The sequence below is a fragment of the Bombina bombina genome, chromosome 5 (genome assembly GCF_027579735.1).
Source record: "Bombina bombina isolate aBomBom1 chromosome 5, aBomBom1.pri, whole genome shotgun sequence".
NCBI lineage: Eukaryota > Metazoa > Chordata > Amphibia > Anura > Bombinatoridae > Bombina > Bombina bombina.
The window spans coordinates 194,218,142-194,245,658 of NC_069503.1; the positions used below are offsets into that span (position 1 = coordinate 194,218,142).

A 27,517-nucleotide genomic window follows, 5' to 3' on the forward strand; every position below is an offset into this window, starting at 1 on the left:
AGTATATAAGAAAAAAAAAAAAGGGGGGGGGGGGGGAAAGAAGAAAAAAAAAAAAAAAAAAGGGAAGGAAAAAGAAGTCATTGTATCTTACTTGTCATGCAAAGTTTTGTGATGTTAGTAAAATCTGTTAATCCCAAAAAGTATAACTGTGTATCCTATTAACAACCATACATGTATATACTTGGAGACGATATCTTTCCCCCCCATAATAATAAGCGAATTGACTGGCATTCTAAAGCATAAGATTTATGTTATGGATGGAGCACACTTTGGTACGCTCACTTGAGCATAGATTAGAGCTCATACGCTCCGCTAAGCGAAATACCCACTTTATATTTAAGTTACAAATAACTTCACCATCTTTAACCCATGGGATTAATAATTATATATATACTGTAAGGGTTAACCAACTGTATTCCCCTCCACTTGTGCTCTCAGAAATGACCTACATTAGGCAGAGAGCCATTTGTAAGTTCTATTTGGTTAATGTGTTTAGTTTGTTTAATATGTTTTTCTTCCAGAAAAAATGGTTATATTGTTACACACTGTTTGTTTATCTTGTTACAATTTCAAAACCTGTCACATTGACTACAACCATCCACATTACTCTCGAGCCTTATACCAACACACGCCATAGCATTCAATCACATCTCGAACATTTACAGCTCTATAATGCCGTCACTGACCCGTGACCCACCTCCACAACTGACTCTCCTGACTCAAAACGTAAAGGGATTTAATTCACCACAAAAAAGATCCAAAGCCCTGTCAGATCTAACAAAACACCACATAGATATACTCTTCCTCCAAGAAACACACTTTAAATCACGCAACATTCCCAAATACTTCGGAAAACACTTCACCACTCATTTCCATAGCACCGGTCCGAACAAAAAGAATGGAGTGAGCATCTTAATACACAAGTCCACCCCATTTACCATTATCAAAAGAGTAGCAGACAGAGAAGGCCGATTTCTAGGTTTGATGGGCCTGCTGTATGGCAGACCCATAACACTCATAAACATATATGCTCCTAACACTCACCAACTCCCCTTTTTCCGCACTATGTTCACGAGAATATTAGACCTAGCCAAAGGCCCAATCTTCCTATCTGGTGACTTCAATGTGTGACGTTACAGCCCACCATTGACAGTACTAATGCAAACATACAAATCCCTAAAAAACTTTCCAGAGCCATCTGGCAAGGAATGAGAGATATGAATCTTTATGATGCCTGGAGATTCATGCACCGAGAGAGAAGAGATTACACCTTTTTTTCCCACCCTAACAAATCCTATAGTAGGTTAGATTACATCATTACAGATCAGAGCGGCCTCACCCACATAAAAAGGTGCGACATAATACCCACTTTCTGGTCAGATCATTCATCTGTCCAACTTAAATTCACTTGGCCCAATACCCCCCTTAATCCATACCAATGGAAAATGGATGATGGTCTTCTCGACCATCCAGACCAAATCCCTAAATTAACCAGATCTATCGAAGAGTATTTTGCCATAAATTTAAGCTCGATTGACAATAATTTCACTATTTGGGAAGCACATAAGTGTGTACTTCGTGGGGAGCTAATCAAAATGAAAGCCCACTACACTCAGACCAATCGTAAAAAATACCAAGACTTAACAACAAAATATGCTCAGCTTGAGTATAGACACAAGCAATCCCCAACAGACACTAGTATTCTAACGGAAATCCAAACAACACGAGAAGAACTAGACAACTTCTTAGACATAGAGTACCACTCCCAACGTAAAAGAACCAACAGCATGTTTTACTTCGAAAATAATAGGGCTGGTAAACTTTTAGCTAGAGCGTTAAAGAAAAAACGATTCAAATCACATATTTATGAGTTACAAAACCCCAAGGGGAAACCACTTCAAACCACTCCAGACATCTTGAAGTCCTTTCACGAATACTACACCTCACTATATAACAATAGATCATTCAGCAAAACTTATAGAGTATATAACAAAATATCCAATGCCAGTGCTGATAGAAGATCAAAAAGACCAACTTAATAAATCAATATCCCCCCAAGAAGTTCAAACAGCCATTAAGACCCTAAAAATTGGGAAAAGCCCAGGGCCAGAAGGCTTTACAGCCAAATACTATAAAACTTTTTTGGCTGCACTAACGCCTCACCTCACCGCGATGTTCAATGAAGTAACAGGTGACAATCCCTTCCCATCTTCAATGCTAGAAGCCCAAGTGGTTGTGCTCCCGAAGCCAGGCAAACCCCCAGACACACCTGCAAACTTCCGCCCCATTTCTCTTTTAAACTTTGATGTAAAACTTTTTGCAAAAATTATAGCCACCAGAATTAATCTAATCTTACCCTCTATCATACACATCAACCAAGCAGGCTTCACTCCCTCGAGAGAAGCTAGGGATAACACTACTAAAATAATAGACCTTATGGAATTCGCAACAACCCAAAAAATCCCATCGATATTCTTGTCAATGGACGCTGAAAAGGCCTTTGACAGGCTAAATTGGTCTTTCCTGAAACAAACTATGCACGTATTTGGTTTCCCCCAAGAGATCATAGGAAAAATATTTACCCTTTATAATAATCCACAAGCCAAAATCAAATTGAATGACTCTATTTCTTCCCCTTTCAAAATAAATAACGGAACAAGACAGGGCTGCCCACTCTCACCCCTCCTATTCATAATGGCAATGGAGGTGCTTGCTTCCCAGGTGAGAAACAACACTAATATCCAAGGGTTTCAGATTGGTTCCGTTATATATAAGATAACTCTATATGCAGATGATATTTTCTTAACATTAACAGACCCCGAGAATCATTACCCCCCCTGATGCAAACTCTACAACTTTATGGTACATATTCCAATTTTAAAATTAACATCACGAAATCTGAACTGCTGGCCACACACTTACATTCAGATATAATAGACAGAATCCAACAACGCCACCATTTCCGCATACAGCCCAAGGCCATCAAATACCTAGGAGTATACATCTCACCATCTGCGGACACTATAATCTCCTCAAACTATAAAACTCTCACCGCGACAATCCATAATACCCTTAACGCCTGGAACCTTAAGCCTCTTTCCTGGTTAGGGAAAATTAACGCAATCAAAATGATCATCCTACCTAAAATTCTATATATTCTGCAAACCCTCCCAATCCCGCTCCCAGAACATCTAATATTCTCCTTACAAAAGCAAATCAATTGTTTCATATGGTCACGCAAACGACCTCGCATTGCCACCTCCACTTTATATCGCCCAAAGGAGTTGGGTGGGGCGGGAGCCCCCAATATATCACGTTACAGACAGGCAGTATTCCTCACACGAATTGTCGACTGGTGTAAACATAACATGAACAAAGAGTGGATCCAATTAGAGCAAACACTCTCTGATAAGCACTATCTATGCGGGAATTGCTGGATTCCCAGCGCCCACCGTAAACTATTACATACAACTCCAAGCCTGGTGAATGAAACATTTAGACAAGGGGATAAAATACTCAAGAAATACCCCAAGATCTCCACAACATACTCCCCTTTAACACCAGTTAGCAAAAATACACCGCTCTCCTTCTTAATAAAAACACCTAACACAGCCCACTCTACCTCCTTTTTGCAAAGCTCAATCCCACATCACCTTTTATATAAAGATAAAGGCATCCAACCACAACAGGCAGTCTGTGACACTCTTGGGATACACTTTCAAAATTGGTACACCTATACACAGCTGAAACATTACCTATCCACACACCCTTTTAAACGCCAATTGAATAGACGCCTCTACCAATTCGAAACAGTATGCTCCCAACCCCACCCACAGAGGGGAATCCTATCCTTAGCATATAAAATGTTATCGCAGGTGTCCCATGCGGCACCTCCTACATATATAGCTAAATGGGAAGCAGATCATGAAAACAGCCTAGACCCGCAAGACTGGACCATTATTTTCCAACAAATGACAAAAGCCTCATCATCCATTTCGATGCTGGAGATGAATATAAAATTATTGAGCAGATGGTACTATACACCTGTTCGACTACATCATTTATTTCCCAACACGGCTACCATGTGCTGGAGAGAGTGTGGAGAACCGGCAACTTTTGCACACATCTGGTGGACCTGCCCAGTAGTAATATCCTATTGGCACGCCCTTAAACCAGAAATTGAAAAGATATTGGGAGCACCACTCCCGTTTACACCTTGGGTTTTTCTATTTAACAAATTTCCTAAAATCGCAAGCAAATTAAAACGAACACTTCTCACCATCACGATTAATACAGCAAAGAGGTTAATACCACTTAACTGGAAAAAAACAGCCTTACCATCCCTTGCAGTGTGGAAAACAAGAGTTACACATTATCTCCAACTAGAAAAATACCATTATACTCACACCAAGCGAATAGATGAATTTCATAACATAATATTCCTATGGGAGGAATACATAAATAATTAGCAACAATCCATTCCCTTACAGCCCCTCAATTACTGACCAAACAAAAAATACTCTCAGCTCCGATCTCCTAAAATCTAAGGCCTAGATTTAGAGTTCGGCGGTAGCCGTCAAAACCAGCGTTAGAGGCTCCTAACGCTGGTTTTGGCCGCCCGCTGGTATTTGGAGTCAGTGATTAAAGGGTCTAACGCTCACTTTACAGCCGCGACTTTTCCATACCGCAGATCCCCCTACGCCATTTGCGTAGCCTATCTTTTCAATGGGATCTTCCTAACGCCGGTATTTAGAGTCGTTTCTGCAGTGAGCGTTAGAGCTCTAACGACAAGATTCCAGCCGCCTGAAAATAGCAGGAGTTAAGAGCTTTCTGGCTAACGCCGGTTTATAAAGCTCTTAACTACTGTACCCTAAAGTACACTAACACCCATAAACTACCTATGTACCCCTAAACCGAGGTCCCCCCACATCGCCGCCACTCGATTAAAATTTTTAACCCCTAATCTGCCGACCGCCACCTACATTATAGCTATGTACCCCTAATCTGCTGCCCCTAACACCGCCGACCCCTGTATTATATCTATTAACCCCTAACTTGCCCCCCACAACGTCGCCGCAAGCTACTTAAAATAATTAACCCCTAATCTTCCGACCGCAAATCGCCGCCACCTACGTTATCCCTATGTACCCCTAATCTGCTACCCCTAACATCGCCGACCCCTATGTTATATTTATTAACCCCTAATCTGCCCCCCTCAACGTCGCCGACACCTACCTACACTTATTAACCCCTAATCTGCCGAGCGGACCTGAGCGCTACTATAATAAAGTTATTAACCCCTAATCCGCCTCACTAACCCTATCATAAATAGTATTAACCCCTAATCTGCCCTCCCTAACATCGCCGACACCTACCTTCAATTATTAACCCCTAATCTGCCGACCGGAGCTCACCGCTATTCTAATAAATGTATTAACCCCTAAAGCTAAGTCTAACCCTAACACTAACACCCCCCTAAGTTAAATATAATTTTTATCTAACGAAATAAATTAACTCTTATTAAATAAATAATTCCTATTTAAAGCTAAATACTTACCTGTAAAATAAATCCTAATATAGCTACAATATAAATTATAATTATATTATAGCTATTTTAGGATTAATATTTATTTTACAGGCAACTTTGTAATTATTTTAACCAGGTACAATAGCTATTAAATAGTTAAGAACTATTTAATAGTTACCTAGTTAAAATAATAACAAATTTACCTGTAAAATAAATCCTAACCTAAGATATAATTAAACCTAACACTACCCTATCAATAAAATAATTAAATAAACTACCTACAATTACCTACAATTAACCTAACACTACACTATCAATAAATTAATTAAACACAATTGCTACAAATAAATACAATTAAATAAACTATCTAAAGTACAAAAAATAAAAAAGAACTAAGTTACAGAAAATAATAAAATATTTACAAACATAAGAAAAATATTACAACAATTTTAAACTAATTACACCTACTCTAAGCCCCCTAATAAAATAACAAAGCCCCCCAAAATAAAAAATTCCCTACCCTATTCTAAAATACAAATATTACAAGCTCTTTTACCTTACCAGCCCTGAACAGGGCCCTTTGCGGGGCATGCCCCAAGAATTTCAGCTCTTTTGCCTGTAAAAAAAAACATACAATACCCCCCCCCAACATTACAACCCACCACCCACATACCCCTAATCTAACCCAAACCCCCCTTAAATAAACCTAACACTACCCCCCTGATGATCTTCCTACCTTGTCTTCACCATGCCAGGTTCACCGATCCGTCCTGGCTCCAAGATCTTCATCCAACCCAAGCGGGGGCTAGACATCCACTGAAGAAGTCCAGAAGAGGGTCCAAAGTCTTCCTCCTATCCGGCAAGAAGAGGACATCCGGACCGGCAAACATCTTCTCCAAGCGGCATCTTCTATCTTCTTCCATCCGATGACGACCGGCTCCATCTTGAAGACCTCCAGCGCGGATCCATCCTCTTCTTCCGACGACTAGACGACGAATGACGGTTCCTTTAAGGGACGTCATCCAAGATGGCGTCCCTCGAATTCCGATTGGCTGATAGGATTCTATCAGCCAATCGGAATTAAGGTAGGAATTTTCTGATTGGCTGATGGAATCAGCCAATCAGAATATAGTTCAATCCGATTGGCTGATCCAATCAGCCAATCAGATTGAGCTCGCATTCTATTGGCTGATCGGAACAGCCAATAGAATGCGAGCTCAATCTGATTGGCTGATTGGATCAGCCAATCGGATTGAACTATATTCTGATTGGCTGATTCCATCAGCCAATCAGAAAATTCCTACCTTAATTCCGATTGGCTGATAGAATCCTATCAGCCAATCGGAATTCGAGGGACGCCATCTTGGATGACGTCCCTTAAAGGAACCGTCATTCGTCGTCTAGTCGTCGGAAGAAGAGGATGGATCCGCGCTGGAGGTCTTCAAGATGGAGCCGGTCGTCATCGGATGGAAGAAGATAGAAGATGCCGCTTGGAGAAGATGTTTGCCGGTCCGGATGTCCTCTTCTTGCCGGATAGGAGGAAGACTTTGGACCCTCTTCTGGACTTCTTCAGTGGATGTCTAGCCCCCGCTTGGGTTGGATGAAGATCTTGGAGCCAGGACGGATCGGTGAACCTGGCATGGTGAAGACAAGGTAGGAAGATCATCAGGGGGGTAGTGTTAGGTTTATTTAAGGGGGGTTTGGGTTAGATTAGGGGTATGTGGGTGGTGGGTTGTAATGTTGGGGGGGGGGGTATTGTATGTTTTTTTTTACAGGCAAAAGAGCTGAAATTCTTGGGGCATGCCCCGCAAAGGGCCCTGTTCAGGGCTGGTAAGGTAAAAGAGCTTGTAATATTTGTATTTTAGAATAGGGTAGGGAATTTTTTTATTTTGGGGGGCTTTGTTATTTTATTAGGGGGCTTAGAGTAGGTGTAATTAGTTTAAAATTGTTGTAATATTTTTCTTATGTTTGTAAATATTTTATTATTTTCTGTAACTTAGTTCTTTTTTATTTTTTGTACTTTAGATAGTTTATTTAATTGTATTTATTTGTAGCAATTGTGTTTAATTAATTTATTGATAGTGTAGTGTTAGGTTAATTGTAGGTAATTGTAGGTAGTTTATTTAATTATTTTATTGATAGGGTAGTGTTAGGTTTAATTATATCTTAGGTTAGGATTTATTTTACAGGTAAATTTGTTATTATTTTAACTAGGTAACTATTAAATAGTTCTTAACTATTTAATAGCTATTGTACCTGGTTAAAATAATTACAAAGTTGCCTGTAAAATAAATATTAATCCTAAAATAGCTATAATATAATTATAATTTATATTGTAGCTATATTAGGATTTATTTTACAGGTAAGTATTTAGCTTTAAATAGGAATTATTTATTTAATAAGAGTTAATTTATTTCGTTAGATAAAAATTATATTTAACTTAGGGGGGTGTTAGTGTTAGGGTTAGACTTAGCTTTAGGGGTTAATACATTTATTAGAATAGCGGTGAGCTCCGGTCGGCAGATTAGGGGTTAATAATGAAGGTAGGTGTCGGCGATGTTAGGGAGGGCAGATTAGGGGTTAATACTATTTATGATAGGGTTAGTGAGGCGGATTAGGGGTTAATAACTTTATTATAGTAGCGCTCAGGTCCGCTCGGCAGATTAGGGGTTAATAAGTGTAGGCAGGTGTCGGCGACGTTGTGGGGGGCAGATTAGGGGTTAATAAATATAACATAGGGGTCGGCGATGTTAGGGCAGCAGATTAGGGGTACATAGGGATAACGTAGGTGGCGGCGGTTTACGGAGCGGCAGATTAGGGGTTAAAAGTGTAATGCAGGGGTCAGCGATAGCGGGGGCGGCAGATTAGGGGTTAATAAGTGTAAGGTTAGGGGTGTTTAGACTCGGGGTACATGTTAGAGTGTTAGGTGCAGACGTAGGAAGTGTTTCCCCATAGGAAACAATGGGGCTGCGTTAAGAGCTGAACGCTGCTTTTTTGCAGGTGTTAGGTTTTTTTTCAGCTCAGACTGCCCCATTGTTTCCTATGGGAGAATCGTGCACGAGCACGTTTTTGATGCCGGCCGCGTCCGTAAGCAACTCTGGTATCGAGAGTTGCATTTGCGGTAAATATGCTCTACGCTCCTTTTTTGGAGCCTAACGCAACATTTGTTTGAACTCTCGATACCAGAGTTAAATTTATGGTGCGGCCAGAAAAAAACCCGCGGAGCGTTAACAGCCCTTTTACCGCCGAACTCCAAATCTAGGCCTAAATTTCCTGAGCAGCTACGAAAGGTAGTTAATCCATAATAATCAGGAGTCAGTCACTCTTACTAATTCATCACTTATAGACGATTCATATATATAGACGGCAACTGTTTTGGTATTTATCATCCAAACCAATAGCAATAGCTAACCTCGAGTCTTCCTGATATAAGAATAGTGACATATTTGTAACAATGTTCTATCTACTGTAATAACTATTGTTGATTTGAAATTTTTCTTTTTATGTTAACCTATGTATACCTTGGAAAAATCTCAATAAAAGCATTAAAATTTAAAAAAAAAAAAAAAAAAAAAAAAAAAAGAAATATTTATACAGCCCCCTAGTAGCTTTGTTAACGCCCCTCTTCAACAAACTGTCATGTAAAAAAATAGATCTACATTTTCATTGTTTTGTGCTTCTATTTTAGCGCTTCTTATATATCTTATTTTTATGCCCCAATAGATATCATATTTGTGCTTTGTTATATATTATTTAGGCACTCCATTATATATTTTCTTTATCACCCCAAAATAAATTATTATTGCGCTCCAATAAACATTATTATTGCGCTTTGTTATGGATAATTTTTGCACCTTGTAGAGCCCCTTTTATTTGTAACATTGCTTCTATAACTGGTAGAGAATAGATTTCTAATGCTGTTCTCCTCTGTAGCTATGGAGAACTTTAATGCAGGAACTTGCGCCGAAACCTGTGCCGTATATCGGATCGCGCCCCAGATCTCCGCAGCTCACCTTTGGAGAGGGTGAGGCGCACCTGTGCACCCGTATTTATCATAAAAAAGTTGTTTTTTTTCTTTGCGTCTCTCCTTAGGAGAGCTGAGGAGAACTAAAGATAAATTTCTCTAGTAGGATTAGTATCTCCTCCTTATTTATCACTGAAAATAAGCACCTATTCTCCATGTAAGTCATACATAAACCAATAGAAATATTTATACAGCCCCCTAGTAGCTTTGTTAACGCCCCTCTTCAACAAACTGTCATGTAAAAAAATAGATCTACATTTTCATTGTTTTGTGCTTCTATTTTAGCGCTTCTTATATATCTTATTTTTATGCCCCAATAGATATCATATTTTTGCTTTGTTATATATTATTTAGGCACTCCATTATATATTTTCTTTATCACCCCAAAATAAATTATTATTGCGCTCCAATAAACATTATTATTGCGCTTTGTTATGGATCATTTTTGCCCCTTGTAGAGCCCCTTTTATTTGTAACATTGCTTCTATAACTGGTAGAGAATAGATTTCTAATGCTGTTCTCCTCTGTAGCTATGGAGAACTTTAATGCAGGAACTTGCAGGAGAACTTTCAGTCCTCTACAGTAGAATATCAATGATACATTTGTAACTAGGAGAATTAATGAGGAGAACTATATAAAATACGACCAAGGGCTCGATTTATGAAGCCCTTCGCCTGCCTATGACTGCAGGTTCTCACAAGAGAACCTGTAGCCAGTATTTATCAAGCAGCGGTCATCAGACCACTGCTTCCCTAACCTCTTCGCCACCTCTTAGGTGGAGAAATTCAATCTCCCTGAACGGGGAAGATTGACAGCTCCTGTCTATGTGTGATTGGCTGTGTGCAGGCAGGGGGGCAGGATTGCATGCGAGCACAAAATACTGCTTACGTGCTGTCATGAGATGGAGGACACAGCATAGAAGGTACAACGCTATTTTATTGCAGAGCATAGAAGTATATAGCTTGTACAACACATCTAACTTGGTAACTGCGACATAGACAATAACTGCCCTAAACCACGCCCCCATCCGGTGACATCACTTCCCACTCTCATCACATCTTCCCCCTTTTCAAAGGACAAAGCATACATTTTTTTTCTTTTTGAATACATCAAATAACAAGGTATGCAAGAAGCATACAGAAATAGTTTTGTTTAGTATACAACAAATAACAAGTTAAAGAGAATATATATATAAACAACATGAAATACAATCCTGACTTGAACATCGGGGTAGACTACCATAGTCCACAGTGACCATGGGATTATTCTGCCCATACTTCCGGTCACTGCTCTAACTAGTGCTAATCCCGATATTGGGCTGGAAGTTTCACCACCCTTCCACTTGATGTCATTTTACATGAACTGTCCTCTGATACAGAAGAAGGTGATTGAGAGTCTGCTGGAAGCAAAGAAGTATCCCCACTGTGATCTTGCTGAGGGGAAGGCAACCCTCTTAAAACAGGGGATCCCACCGGCAGTGGTACTGAGGCATCCAGTCCCAAACTCTCAGGTACTGACTGAAGATATTTTCGATTTTGACGTGTTTCTGTCCCTCCATCAGTAAGGACTACATAAGACCTTGGTCCTGGAGAATGTCCAATTACCGTAGCAGGCGTCTTCCATTTCTTCTCATCATCCAGTTTAACTCTGACACTTTGCCCCACATTCAGCTCCTGCAAGGGCCTCACAGAGTGTTTCCTGTTGTAGAAGAATCAATAGCCCCTTTTCGCCTCTTCATCCCTCCTAAGGACCTCGTCCCGAGGAACAGAGCCAGTTGGCTGGAAAACACCCACAGAGGGTAAAGTGGTGTGAATCTGACGTCCTAGCATCAGCTGTGCCGGGCTAAAACCCGTGGCTTGAATGGGAGTCGCCCTATAGGGCAAGAGGGCTAGGTAGGCTCAGATTGCTTCAAAATGAACTTTGTTGTTTGAACTGCCCTTTCAGCCATTCCATTGGCCTGCGGGTAATGTGGACTCGACGTAGAATGGACAAAATCATATTCACTGCTGAAAGAACTGAACTCCGTGGAAGCAAACTGCATTCCGTTATCACTCACTAAGTCCATTGGTGTGCCCCACCGGGCGAACAAGCTCTTGAGACGAGTGATAACGGCTTGACTCATTCAAGGGTGCAATCTCCAAATACCTGGAATAGTAGTCAATCACGACTAGGTACTTTTTCCAGTGCAGTTCGCACAAATCAGCAGCTATCTTCTGCCACGGGCCTGCAGGCAGCGGAGTAGAAATCAAGGGCTCCCTTCTCTGAATAGGCCGGCGTTCCCGGCAAAAGGCACATTTTGACACATGGATTGCGATGTCGGAACTGATCCCAGGCCACCATACTGCCGTAGCTGCCCTTTCTCTGCACTTTGTAATGCTCAAGTGGCCATCATGAATCCTGTTTAACATCTCCTGCCGCATGCTAACAGGAATAACAATGCAGTCCTGGAACAGCCCCAACCCATCCAGCTCCGTGAGCTGCGACCTTTCTGACTGGTAAGAACTTAAAGACATCCAGGCTGCCCGGCTCTCGGGCCAACCTTTTTTTATGTACTTAATAACTTCTTGAAGGTCAGTATCTAAATATGTCTCCTTTCTTATTTGCTCTAGCTTCCCTGACAAAATGGATTTGGATGCCAAATCTACATACACTTTCACATCTGATTCTGTTGAAGATTCTTCAGCAGCATCCAGCGGGAGCCTGGAAAGTGTATCTGCCACTACCAGTTGTTTCCCTGGCACATGCACTGCCTGAACATTGAACCTAAGCAGTCTTATCAGAAGTCTCTGGCATCTTAGGGGTGTTTTGTCAATATCATAGGAGTTGATTAGAGGAACTAGCGGTTTATGATCAGTCTCCAGACCAAATTTCTCTAAACCCACTAGGTAACGCTGGAAGCTCTCACAGGCCCAAACTGCAGCCAGGCACTCTTTCTCAATTTGGGCGTATTTCGACTCAGCAGCCATCAGTGTACGGGAACAGTAGGCGATGGGCTGAAGTTTGTTCTCATTCAACTGCAGGAGGGCGGCCCCTAACCCATAACTGCTCGCATCACCACAACCACAGTCTTTTTAGACCTGCACAAAAGATTCTTCCTGTGAAGGTCCCCAGACCCAGGCAACATCTTTCTTTAACAACTCTGTGATAGGGTGTAGTATTGTGGATAAATCTGTAAGGAACCTGCCCACATAATTAATAAGGCCCAATATTTGTCTCAGCTCATGTACATCAGAAGGACTTTTCATCTGTTCAATAGCAAGGATTTTATCAGGGTCCGCCTTGATGCCATCCCCATTAATAATATGCCCAAAATAACATAACATTTAGCATTCCTAAAATTGCATTTCTCCTTATTTAATTTCAGCCAGGACTCTCTAAAGGTCTGCAGCACACAGCTCAATCGCTGATCATGTTCTTCCAATGTAGACCCATACATCAAAATGTCGTCCATGACGACTGCCGTGCCCTTGTGGTCCCTTAGGAGAGAACTCATCTCTCTTTGAAAGATTTCAGGAGCAGAGGATATCCCGAAGGGGAGTCAGCAGAAGCAAAACTGACCTACCGGTCTAATGAAGGTAGTCAGTTTGTGGCACTTTGGATCTAGAGGTATCTGCCAGAAGCCGCTGGAAGCATCCAGTATAGAGAAGAACTTCGCCCTAGCCAATTTCGGAGCTATGTCTTCAAGTGTCGGCAGCACATATCTCTCTCTCTTTACCACCTCATTCAGCCTTTTCAAGTCTACGCAGATGCGTACCTTCCCGTTTTTCTTCGCAACAGGCACAATGGGGGCACACCAGTCAGTTGCTTCAACAACCTCTTCAATAACTCCCATATTCTTCATACGCAGAAGCTCCTTCTACACTTGAGGCATGAGCGGGAACGGAATTCTATGAGGAGTGGTAATGCACAGATTCTCCCACACGCTAAGCACGTTTGTGAAAACAGGCCCTCTCATGAATCACATTTCTTTTGGGCACAAAGTGAGCAGTGAGTTTGTTCATAACTATTTCAAAGTCAAATTCTTCCCCTTCTTGGAAAGTAAAGGCATTGAACACTGGCTCCACATATTTCCCCATAGAGTATAAAAGAGAATTAACTTGTACTTCACCACTCTCCTTGTCCAGCTTGGAAGCATTCCTGAAGCGTTGAAACCGCTGACGCCGTGTGGGCCAAGCTGCAGGCTGAGAGAAATCAAAAGGCTCAGGTGGGGTAAACTTCGACATTGTCATTAATCAGGAAACAGAAGCGCAGGCAAGTACTTCTGACACCATGTCATGAGATGCAGGACACAGCATAGAAGGTACAACGCTATTTTATTGCAGAGCATAGAAGTATACAGCTTGTACAACACATCTAACTTGGTAACTGCGACATAGACAATAACGGCCCTAAACCACGCCCCCATCCGGTGACGTCACTTCCCACTCTCATCACACGTGCAATCTTACATTCTGGCAGTGGATTGCTGGCCGGCAGAGGCGAGCTGGGGCAGACAGAGGCGGATATGTACACCCCTGTCCACCCCAGATTGATAAATCGAGCCCTAAAAGGATCTAATTTAAACCTTTTTTTTGGAGAACATGTCATAGCATACACTTACACATGAAGATACACACACACTACATAGTATACACTTATACATGCAGATACATACACTTCATAGCTTACATTTATACATGCAGACACACACACTACATAGCATACACTTATACATGCAGATACACACACACTTATACATACATATACACACACACACTACACAGCTTACACTTATACATACATATACACACACACTACACAGCTTACACTTATACACGCAGATACACACACATACACACTTATAGATACAGATAGACACACACACTACATCATATATGACTATCTGTAACTCATGATATGGGGTCCTGGGGTTGGCAAGCACATTAGCCGGCAGTCTGAGGCTGCCACTGTTCGTTACCCTGGTGTTAGCACTGCTCATCGTATAAAATTGAAGGCATGCTAGTATTATGACCAGGGGTTAGATGTCATCACAACCAGAGGTAGGTTAGATAGGTCACCATTACCTGAGATCAGAGGGTATACAGCCTTCCTACTCTTGCTTAACCCACACCATTAATTTTCCACAAAGAATCTAACAGGTAAGGTATATAACCCTGGGAGAGAAAATCCAGCTGCTGAGTATGTGCCCAATACATTTTTTTTTTTTTTTTTTAATTTTAATGCATCGGGCATTTTAGCAACCCGGGACAGCGGGACAGACCCCTAAAATCTGGACTGTCCCGCGAAAATCGGAACAGTTTGGGGGTGTGCATGTTCTCCAAGGAGAATGGGAACAGAGTAGGAGAATTTTACAGTCAAACTTCCCCAATTTTAGGTGCATTTTTAATGATTAATAATAGGGGCATTATTATTTCTCATGAGAACTTTTTTTTTCAAAATATTTTTATTGAAAAATGTACAGGCTGTATGTGGTCTACATTGTAGCACAAAGACATTCTAATGTACACTTCTATCATAAATACATTATCTTTAACAAACAAAAAGAAGTGGTCAACAATTTTTTTGCACCTCTCATGAGAACTTTTATGAGAAAATATAGGAGAATATGAATGATAAATTGAGCCCAGTAGCATCCTACTTGCAATACCTACATGTCTGAAGTGAGTCAATGCTTTACTTATAGTTTACTTTTTGCATTGGAAAATCTGTTCGCCTCCAGTAGTGCATTGCTGCTCCGAGCCAACTGAACCTACCTAGGTATGTATTTTTGTGAACACATGATAACAAGAAAATAAGGTAAATTTAATAATAGCAGTAAGTTGAAACGTCTCATAAGTGCGTGCTCTCTCTATCAGAAAAATGAAAGTTTATTATTGATTTTTTATGTTATTTCACACTAGTATATTTACAATCTCGCATATCGACTTATCCTGTGTAGTAGATAAAGAAACCCAGTAGATGGCGCTATGTTCTAACCGCTTTACATAGTCAATCCTTGACTCTCCACGCACAGGAAATGTCTTTATTTATTTTTTATCCAACATGGCGGCGCCCTGTGACAGCGTGGGTTTTGTTGTTGCAGATTACTTAATCTAATGCTTTATTTTATGTGCTGATACAGTTAACGTATTTATTCATTAGAATATAGATATGAAGCGCAAAGGACAGGGTCGGGGGGATCCCAAGCGGATGAAGAAGCTGAAGCTGTCAGTGCAGGAGTTTGTAGAGAAAGCAGAAAGCAGCGGGGTCCAAGATACCAGAGGAGAAGGAATCCCAGGGGGAAGAGTTAAGAACCGTAGGGAATTGAGGAAGGAGAAGCGCAAAGCCAAGAAAATTCGTAGGAAGCAGTACTATGAACGGCGCCATCTGGGCACTCCTGGTGTACAGGCTGAGGCTATGCAGAGCAGCGAGGAGCACAGTGAAAAGAAACAGGAGAAAAATGAAGGGAAGAAGCAGGAGAAAAAAGAACAGAAGAAACCATCTGCACCACGAGTAGAGCCAAGCAAGAAAAAGGCAATCAAGGAGGAGGCGAGAAAGAAAGCTCTTATAGAAGCAAATGAAAAAGAAGAGAAGGAGATAAAGCGGCTAGAAAAGAGTCTGAGGATGAATAAAAGGAAGAATAAGAGCTCATTGCCACAGTCTTTTGCACAAGATGGGCTGGATTATATCTTGGGGGTACTTGAACCAGGGGGCTCAGCATCTGGGTTGTATGAGGAGGATGAAGAAGAGGATGCTGCACAGAGGCTTCACAAGCTGTCAGAGAAGGTGTCAAAGGCACTGGAGGATGAACAAAGTGACACGGAGGACGAAGAAATGTCTGAGGGTGATGGGTCAGTAGATCAGGGGTTAGAAGAGGATGAGAAGGACTGTGACATACACGAGGAGTCAGCAGATGAATCTGATGCGGAAGCTGCAATGGGAGAGGAAGTAGAAGATTCTGCAGAGGACCAGGTTGATTCTGATGGATCAGAGAGTATTAATAAAGAGTCTTCAACCAATAACACAGTAAGTTGACTTAATTGAATTCTTCCCGTGTCTGGCCATAGTAGACTATAATGTAGTGGAATGTAAACATTTGTATACATGCAAGCACATAGTATTTCAAGTTTTCATCGTTGCCAAATGCTGAAACAAAGTCACACTGTCACAAGTAAAGGCAAACAGTATTAGGTAAAATATCTTATATGGACAGTCCACTCCAGAATTTCTATTGTTTAAAAAGATTGAGCAAAAATGGTATCTATAAGGCACACATGAACTAGCACTGTCTAGCTGTAAAAAACTGTCAAAATGTACTGATATAAAAGGGGACCTTCAAGGGCTTAGAAATTAGCATATGAGCCTACACAGGCTTAGCTTTCAACAAAGATTTAGAGTTCGGCGGTAAAAGGGCTGTTAACGCTCCGCGGGCTTTTTTCTGGCCGCACCATAAATTTAACTCTGGTATCGAGAGTTAAAACAAATGCTGCGTTAGGCTCCAAAAAAGGAGCGTAGGGCATTTTTACCGCAAATGCAACTCTCGATACCAGAGTTGCTTACGGACGCGGCCGGCATCAAAAACGTGCTCGTGCACGATTCCCCCATAGGAAACAATGGGACTGTTTGAGCTGAAAAAAAACCTAACACCTGCAAAAAAGCAGCGTTCAGCTTCTAACGCAGCCCCATTGTTTCCTATGGGGAAACACTTCCTACGTCTGCACCTAACACTCTAACATGTACCCCGAGTCTAAGCACCCCTAACCTTACACTTATTAACCCCTAATCTGCCACTCCCGCTATCGCTGACCCCTGCATATTATTATTAACCCCTAATCTTCCGCTCCGTAAACCGCCGCAACCTACGTTATCCCTATGTACCCCTAATCTGCTGCCCTAACATCGCCGACCCCTATGTTATATTTATTAACCCCTAATCTGCCCCCCACAACGTCGCCGACACCTACCTACACTTATTAACCCCTAATCTGCCGAGCGGACCTGAGCGCTACTATAATAAAGTTATTAACCCCGAATCCGCCTCACTAACCCTATCATAAATAGTATTAACCCCTAATCTGCCCTCCCTAACATCGCCGACACCTACCTTCAATTATTAACCCCTAATCTGACGACCGGAGCTCACCGCTATTCTAATAAATGTATTAACCCCTAAAGCTAAGTCTAACCCTAACACTAACACCCCCCTAACTTAAATATAATTTTAATCTAACGAAATAAATTAACTCTTATTAAATAAATTAATCCTATTTAAAGCTAAATACTTACCTGTAAAATAAACCCTAATATAGCTACAATATAAATTATAATTATATTATAGCTATTTTAGGATTAATATTTATTTTACAGGTAACTTTGTATTTATTTTAACTAGGTACAATAGCTATTAAATAGTTAAGAACTATTTAATAGTTACCTAGTTAAAATAATAACAAATTTACCTGTAAAATAAATCCTAACCTAGGATATAATTAAACCTAACACTACCCTATCAATAAAATAATTAAATAAACTACCTACAATTACCTACAATTAACCTAACACTACACTATCAATAAATTAAATAAACACAATTGCTACAAATAAATACAATTAAATAAACTAGCTAAAGTACAAAAAATAAAAAAGAACTAAGTTACAGAAAATAAAAAAATATTTACAAACATAAGAAAAATATTACAACAATTTTAAACTAATTACACCTACTCTAAGCCCCCTAATAAAATAACAAAGCCCCCCAAAATAATACATTCCCTACCCTATTCTAAATTAAAAAAGTTACAAGCTCTTTTACCTTACCAGCCCTGAACAGGGCCCTTTGCGGGGCATGCCCCAAGAAGTTCAGCTCTTTTGCCTGTAAAAAAAAACATACAATACCCCCCCCCCCAACATTACAACCCACCACCCACATACCCCTAATCTAACCCAAACCCCCCTTAAATAAACCTAACACTAATCCCCTGAAGATCTTCCTACCTTGTCTTCACCATCCAGGTATCACCGATCCGTCCTGGTTCCAAGATCTTCATCCAACCCAAGCGGGGGTTGGCGATCCATAATCCGGTGCTGAAGAGGTCCAGAAGAGGCTCCAAAGTCTTCATCCTATCCGGGAAGAAGAGGCGATCCGGACCGGCAACCATCTTGATCCAAGCGGCATCTTCTATCTTCATCCGATGACGACCGGCTCCATCCTGAAGACCTCCACCGCGGACCCATCTTCTTCCGGCGACGTCCAACTGCAGAATGACGGTTCCTTTAAGGGACGTCATCCAAGATGGCGTCCCTCGAATTCCGATTGGCTGATAGGATTCTATCAGCCAATCGGAATTAAGGTAGGAATATTCTGATTGGCTGATGGAATCAGCCAATCAGAATCAAGTTCAATCCGATTGGCTGATCCAATCAGCCAATCAGATTGAGCTCGCATTCTATTGGCTGTTCCGATCAGCCAATAGAATGCGAGCTCAATCTGATTGGCTGATTGGATCAGCCAATCGGATTGAACTTGATTCTGATTGGCTGATTCCATCAGCCAATCAGAATATTCCTACCTTAATTCCGATTGGCTGATAGAATCCTATCAGCCAATCGGAATTCGAGGGACGCCATCTTGGATGACGTCCCTTAAAGGAACCGTCATTCTGCAGTTGGACGTCGCCGGAAGAAGATGGGTCCGCGGTGGAGGTCTTCAGGATGGAGCCGGTCGTCATCGGATGAAGATAGAAGATGCCGCTTGGATCAAGATGGTTGCCGGTCCGGATCGCCTCTTCTTCCCGGATAGGATGAAGACTTTGGAGCCTCTTCTGGACCTCTTCAGCACCGGATTATGGATCGCCAACCCCCGCTTGGGTTGGATGAAGATCTTGGAACCAGGACGGATCGGTGATACCTGGATGGTGAAGACAAGGTAGGAAGATCTTCAGGGGATTAGTGTTAGGTTTATTTAAGGGGGGTTTGGGTTAGATTAGGGGTATGTGGGTGGTGGGTTGTAATGTTGGGGGGGGGGGGTATTGTATGTTTTTTTTTACAGGCAAAAGAGCTGAACTTCTTGGGGCATGCCCCGCAAAGGGCCCTGTTCAGGGCTGGTAAGGTAAAAGAGCTTGTAACTTTTTTAATTTAGAATAGGGTAGGGAATTTATTATTTTGGGGGGCTTTGTTATTTTATTAGGGGGCTTAGAGTAGGTGTAATTAGTTTAAAATTGTTGTAATATTTTTCTTATGTTTGTAAATATTTTTTTATTTTCTGTAACTTAGTTCTTTTTTATTTTTTGTACTTTAGCTAGTTTATTTAATTGTATTTATTTGTAGCAATTGTGTTTATTTAATTTATTGATAGTGTAGTGTTAGGTTAATTGTAGGTAATTGTAGGTAGTTTATTTAATTATTTTATTGATAGGGTAGTGTTAGGTTTAATTATATCCTAGGTTAGGATTTATTTTACAGGTAAATTTGTTATTATTTTAACTAGGTAACTATTAAATAGTTCTTAACTATTTAATAGCTATTGTACCTAGTTAAAATAAATACAAAGTTACCTGTAAAATAAATATTAATCCTAAAATAGCTATAATATAATTATAATTTATATTGTAGCTATATTAGGGTTTATTTTACAGGTAAGTATTTAGCTTTAAATAGGATTAATTTATTTAATAAGAGTTAATTTATTTCGTTAGATTAAAATTATATTTAAGTTAGGGGGGTGTTAGTGTTAGGGTTAGACTTAGCTTTAGGGGTTAATACATTTATTAGAATAGCGGTGAGCTCCGGTCGTCAGATTAGGGGTTAATAATTGAAGGTAGGTGTCGGCGATGTTAGGGAGGGCAGATTAGGGGTTAATACTATTTATGATAGGGTTAGTGAGGCGGATTCGGGGTTAATAACTTTATTATAGTAGCGCTCAGGTCCGCTCGGCAGATTAGGGGTTAATAAGTGTAGGTAGGTGTCAGCGACGTTGAGGGGGGCAGATTAGGGGTTAATAAATATAATATAGGGGTCGGCGGTGTTAGGGGCAGCAGATTAGGGGTACATAGGGATAACGTAGGTGGCGGCGCTTTGCGGTCGGAAGATTAGGGGTTAATTATTGTAAGTAGCTGGCGGCGATGTTGTGGGGGGCAGATTAGGGGTTAATAAATGTAATATAGGGGTCGGCGGGGTTAGGGGCAGCAGATTAGGGGTACATAAGTATAACGTAGGTGGCGGTCGGAAGATTAGGGGTTAAAATTTTTAATCGAGTGGCGGCGATGTGGGGGGAGCTCGGTTTAGGGGTACATAGGTAGTTTATGGGTGTTAGTGTACTTTAGGGTACAGTAGTTAAGAGCTTTATAAACCGGCGTTAGCCAGAAAGCTCTTAACTCCTGCTTTTTTCAGGCGGCTGGAATCTTGTCGTTAGAGCTCTAACGCTCACTGCAGAAACGACTCTAAATACCGGCGTTAGAAAGATCCCATTGAAAAGATAGGATACGCAAATGGCGTAGGGGGATCTGCGGTATGGAAAAGTCGCGGCTGCAAAGTGAGCGTTAGACCCTTTAATCACTGACTCCAAATACCAGCGGGCGGCCAAAACCAGCGTTAGGAGCCTCTAACGCTGGTTTTGACGGCTACCGCCGAACTCTAAATCTAGGCCCAAGAGAGCAAAGCAAATGTGATGATAAAGTAAAATGGAAAGTTTAACTGCATGCCCTATCTGAATCTTGAAAGTTTAATTTTGACTAGACATGAAAGGGACATGAAACACTTTTTTCTTTCATATATCAGATAGAGCATATCATTTTAACAACTTTACAATTTCCTTCTATTATCTAATTTTTGTTATCTTGGTATCCTTTTTTGAAAAGGATACTTAGGTAGGTTTAGGAGCTGCTGATTGTTGCACATGTATGACTCATGTTATTGGCCCACCCAATACATTCAGCTAGCTCTGTGTAGTGCACTGGTGCTTCTTCAGCAAAAGATACCAAGATAATTGAGCAAATTAGATGATAAAAGTAAATTGGAAAAGTTTAAAATTGTATTCTGTCTATATCATGATTTTTTTGTTTTCATGTCTCTGTAATACAAAACACATTTGTAAAAGCATTTAAATATTGCATAGCTCTGCAATGTGCTAACTTAGGCCGCGTTCGGCAAGCACCTCAAGCGGACCCAGCGCTCGCTTGGTGCGTTCGGGGAACGCTTCCAAGTGAGGTGCTGGGTGTTCGCTGAATGCTCAGATGACGTCACTCCCAGCTTTTTCAACGTGCAGGTAACGCTGGGAGTGAGACGAGCAAGTATCTGAGCGTTTTCTTATTGGGTTGATATCTGTCTAACTGGTTAAAAAGACAATAAACAAACCGCAAATAAAAGTTCCTGCCCTAAATGAGGGGTTGACAGCTTTGTCTTCTTCTTTCTGTGGACAGTTTCACAGTCTTTTATGTGCACTGCTCCACTAAAGAAGTGCAGTCCCGTGGTGCCAGTGGCGTTTCGAATGCACAGAGGCAGAAAAATGCATATACATCTGCATTTTTCATTTGGCAACCTCACCCATGTGACATAGAAGGACGGGGAAAGCTTGAAAAAAATGAAAAACGATAGTTTTTAGTGATTTAAAAGATGCAACTTACACAGGTACAGCTCTACATACTTAATTTTATATTGTGAATGAATTTATGATGCTATCCTGTATTGTTGACTGGTCCTTTAAAGGGACATTTCTATTTTGTAATTATAGAATAACATAGCCAATTCTTAATGTTTTTAAAACAAATTAAAGGGACAGTCAAGTCCCAAAAAAACTTTCATGATTCAAATAGGGGATGTAATTTTAAACAACTTTCCAATTTACTTTTATCACCAATTTTGCTTTGTTCTATTGATATTCTTATTTGAAAGCTAAACCTAGGAGGTTCATATGCTAATTCCTTGAAGGCCACCTCTAATCTAAATGCATTTTAATAGTTTTTCACCACTAGAGGGCGTTAGTTCATGCATTTCATATAGATAACATTGAGCTCATGCACGTGAATTTACCGAGGAGTGAGCACTGATTGGCTAAAATGCAAGTCTGTCAAAAAAACTGAAATATGGGGGCAGTCTGCAGAGGCTTAGATACAAGGTAATTACAGAGGTAAAACATGTATTATTATTATAACTGTGTTGGTTATGCAAAACTAGGGAATGGGTAATTAAGTGATTATCTATCTTTTAAAACAACACAAATTCTGGTGTTGACTGTCCCTTTAAAATCCTTTTTACTGCAATTATTTTTCAATAGCCAAACTCCAACCACCATTTGCCTTATTTTGAGGAGCCAATCTGTGCTTTAGTCAGCAGACAACAAGGCTAGTCACTCGCTGTCTTAAAGTGCATTGTTTTTCAGTTGTTACCTGATAAATCCAGTTATGGATGTATTTCAGTTTTGGCTAGAAGCATTTTTGTACTATACATGTATAAGCAAAAATACTTCTAGTAAAAGAGAGAGCTGTTTTAAAAGTGTATTTAATATTGGCTACAATTTTAGCCGGTTGGTCAATAAAATATATAAACATGATTCTAAACATGATTTTCAGGTGCATATGGATACTGCTTTGTGGGGCCATTTTTTTTAGTTTAATTTTTCTGAAATTCAGATTCTTGGTAATATCTCTAGCACTAGTCACACAACATGAGAAGTTAACATTTTTGAGGTCCCCATAACATGTCTAATTATGCATGGTAGAAAAGAAAAGTTTGTCAACAGAAATATTCTAAGGTGCGCCTCTACAACCCAATATGAGGGATAAACGGTTGTAAAGTCAGGAAAGGACTTTTTATATACTTATATTGCAATACTCATATATAGTATACGTTTATTACAAAGTATCACTGAGGGGCTTATGATCCTATTAGGTACTATCAGAAACAACTGATAATAAAGCAACCTTTTGTATCTTATAGATAAAGAACACCTTGTGGATATGGATAATCATAGAATCACTACAAACAATTTAATTTAAGACGTTTCTTATAAATAAAAAAAATGTGGATAACCATATAATCACTAAAAAGGAATTTATTTTATGATGCTAAATAAATAGCAGATAATTAATAACATAAAAACTAATGCAATATTAAAATTCGGTATTTGAGTACTACTAAACCGAGCACATATATTTGATTAATAAAACATAAATTGGACACATCCGATAACCACTTTGGTTAAACACATAAATAAAATGTCTCTGGCCAGAGATGAACACCAACTTAAAAAGTGATGTCCAAATATAAATGTGCCTAGGGCTTAGATGTTGAAACGACACTAAACACTGTCAATGCAAAGTTATAATCTGAAGTACTTCAGGCAGTTACCGGTAAAAAATCACTTCCTTGTTTCTGTCTCAGCTAACACTGCTTATGGCAACTTGTTTGGGCTTGGATCCTACAGCATTAACTTTGGCGTCTTTATGCCGTGCTGGTTATTGGCGTGGTTCTGCTTGAAAAAGGCTTCAGTGTTCAGCCGAAACGCGTAGCAGCATTGGAGTTACAAAACAAGAGAAAATACGTCTGACAGCTAGGAGCTATATGTTCAACCGCTGAGAGCACTGGAGCAAGAAAGAATCCGTAGTGAGCAAGTTACTCTGAAATACTAGCGAGCCACGTCAATAACGGATGCTTAAGATGCTTCTTTTTGCAAAAGAAATAGCTGGATTTGCACTTTGAAACCACAACCCATCAAAATAGGCTAAGCTTGCTGACAGATCAGATCTCGTTATCTTATCACTCAAATGCTTCCCTTTCTTAACGCTGTCTCTATACAGGGAGTGCAGTATTATTAGGCAAGTTGTATTTTTGAGGATTAATTTTATTATTGAACAACAACCATGTTCTCAATGAACCCAAAAAACTCATTAATATCAAAGCTGAATAGTTTTGGAAGTAGTTTTTAGTTTGTTTTTAGTTATAGCTATTTTAGGGGGATATCTATGTGTGCAGGTGACTATTACTGTGCATAATTATTAGGCAACTTAACAAAAAACAAATATATACCCATTTCAATTATTTATTTTTACCAGTGAAACCAATATAACATCTCAACATTCACAAATATACATTTCTGACATTCAAAAACAAAACAAAAACAAATCAGTGACCAATATAGCCACCTTTCTTTGCAAGGACACTCAAAAGCCTGCCATCCATGGATTCTGTCAGTGTTTTGATCTGTTCGCCATCAACATTGCGTGCAGCAGCAACCATAGCCTCCCAGACAATGTTCAGAGAGGTGTACTGTTTTCCCTCCTTGTAAATCTCACATTTGATGATGGACCACAGGTTCTCAATGGGGTTCAGATCAGGTGAACAAGGAGGCCATGTCATTAGAATTTCTTCTTTTATACCCTTTCTTGCCAGCCACGATGTGGAGTACTTGGACGCGTGTGAGGGAGCATTGTCCTGCATGAAAATCATGTTTTTCTTGAAGGAGGCAGACTTCTTCCTGTACCACTGCTTGAAGAAGGTGTCTTCCAGAAACTGGCAGTAGGACTGGGAGTTGAGCTTGACTCCATCCTCAACCCGAAAAGGCCCCACAAGCTCATCTTTGATGATACCAGCCCAAACCAGTACTCCACCTCCACCTTGCTGGCGTCTGAGTCGGACTGGAGCTCTCTGCCCTTTACCAATCCAGCCACGGGCCCATCCATCTGGCCCATCAAGACTCACTCTCATTTCATCAGTCCATAAAACCTTAGAAAAATCAGTCTTGAGATATTTCTTGGCCCAGTCTTGACGTTTCAGCTTGTGTGTCTTGTTCAGTGGTGGTCGTCTTTCAGCCTTTCTTACCTTGGCCATGTCTCTGAGTATTGCACACCAGTGATGTTGCAGCTCTGAAATATGGCCAAACTGGTGGCAAGTGGCATCTTGGCAGCTGCACGCTTGACTTTTCTCAGTTCATGGGCAGTTATTTTGCGCCTTGGTTTTTCCACACGCTTCTTGCGACCCTGTTGACTATTTTGAATGAAATGCTTGATTGTTCGATGATCACGCTTCAGAAGCTTTGCAATTTTAAGAGTGCTGCATCCCTCTGCAAGATATCTCACTATTTTTGACTTTTCTGAGCCTGTCAAGACCTTCTTTTGACCCATTTTGCCAAAGGAAAGGAAGTTGCCTAATAATTATGCACACCTGATATAGGGTGTTGATGTCATTAGACCACACCCCTTCTCATAACAGAGATGCACATCACCTAATATGCTTAATTGGTAGTAGGCTTTCGAGCCTATACAGCTTGGAGTAAGACAACATGCATGAAGAGGATGATGTGGTTAAAATACTCATTTGCCTAATAATTCTGCACTCCCTGTACAATACTTAGAAAGAACAGTTGAAAATTAACATTTTAGAGCTTTATCTCTTCCACCTCCCACTGTGAGTGCGATTACTTCTGCTGACTGTGTTAAAATAGTTTCTCAATAGCCTATACCTAGGTATAGAAACTTTCAGTATAGGTAGGGATACTGCAGGAAAAATTAGCTATTTCAAATGCCAATATAAAGGCTAAGAAACTATTGTAAACAATTTAATACACTCTAGCAGGTAAAATGGATCATTGGGAATAAATTAAAGGAGAGAAAGTTTTTTGGTAAACTGTCCCTTTAACCCTTGTATATTGTACACAGTGATTGTGTAGCTCATTTATATCTGCGCTTATTGGTCTCTGCAGAGGGGATAGGAGGCTGTTAAAAGGGTTGTATCCCTGGACTGCAAGACAATGCAAATTTTGCTAACAAACTGAATGTTTAGTTACTTTTAAAACGTGTGTTTGGTAACCATTTTACATTGTAGTGTTTTAACTGCTGATAAATATCATGCAATTACCTGTACATATTAAAGAAATTGCTTATCACTTTACGTGCCGGTGCTATACAAATAGATTATATTATTAATAGTGCCAGAGTGGGGATCTTAATAGTTTTTACAAATCCAGAATTAAAACGCTAAATACCTTACCCGACAGCATTTATACCAAATACGTTCCTTAGTCATAAAATTAGTTGTTTTTTTTTAATTTAAAGTGAATGTCAATTTTGATGCTAAAGTGCCCGGTTTTTAAAAATTCGATTAAAAACAGGGGCACTTTAATTCATCAAAATTTACATTTCACTCCTGTTGAGAAAAAAACTTACATTTTAAACTTCACAGCAGCTCCAGCTTCCTCCGGTTGTTGCAAGCCATTTCTGATGTCAGAAATGATGGATAGGTCATCCTCCAATCACGGCTTCCCCCCCGAGGGAATCAGTGTCTGATTCAACGCTGTGATTGGAGGAAGCCGGATTCCTCATTTTAGACCCAGGAAGAGGCTTTGCGACGGGTGGAGGAAGCTGGAGCAGCTGTGAAGTTTAAAAGGTAAGTATTTTTTTCTCAACAGGAGTGAAATGTAAATTTTGATGAATTAAAGTGCCCCTGTTTTTAATCGAATTTTTAAAAACCGGGCACTTTAGCATCAAAATTGACATTCACTTTAAAGGGACACTAAATCCAATTTTTTTTCTTTAATGATTCAGATAGAGCATGCCATTTTAAGCAACTTTCTAATTTACTCCTTTTATCAATTTTTCTTCGTTCTCGTACCATCTTTATTTAAAAAGCGGGAATGTAAAGCTGAAAGGGACATGAAATTTAAATTTTTTTTTCTTCCATTATTCATACAGAACATTGATTTTAAACAACTTTCCAATTTACTTCTGTTATCTAAATTGCTTCTTTCTTGTGGTATCCTTAGTTGAAAAGCATATCTAGGTAGGCTCACGAGTAGCCATGCATTACTGGGAGCTAGCTGCTGATTGGTGGCTGCACAAAAATGCCTGTTTTCATTGGTTCACCAGATGTCTTCAGATAGCTTGCAGTAGTGCATAGCTGCTCCATCAAAAAAAGATACCAAGAGAATGAAGCAATTCGGATAAAAGTAGTACATTGGAAAGTTGTTTAAAATCACATGCTCTATTTGAATCATGTAA

General features: G+C 40.1%; 1 protein-coding gene across 1 annotated transcript in view; it reads left to right on the plus strand.

The window, feature by feature from the left end:
• The first annotated feature begins 15,603 nt into the window (after positions 1-15,603).
• NOM1 (nucleolar protein with MIF4G domain 1) overlaps positions 15,604-27,517 on the plus strand; it is a 96,074-nt gene continuing 84,160 nt past the window's right edge. The window contains exon 1 of the mRNA XM_053713823.1: positions 15,604-16,556. Within this exon, the coding sequence (XP_053569798.1) occupies positions 15,702-16,556 (855 nt within the window). The 5' untranslated portion in view covers positions 15,604-15,701. The remainder of the gene's footprint in view (positions 16,557-27,517) is intronic.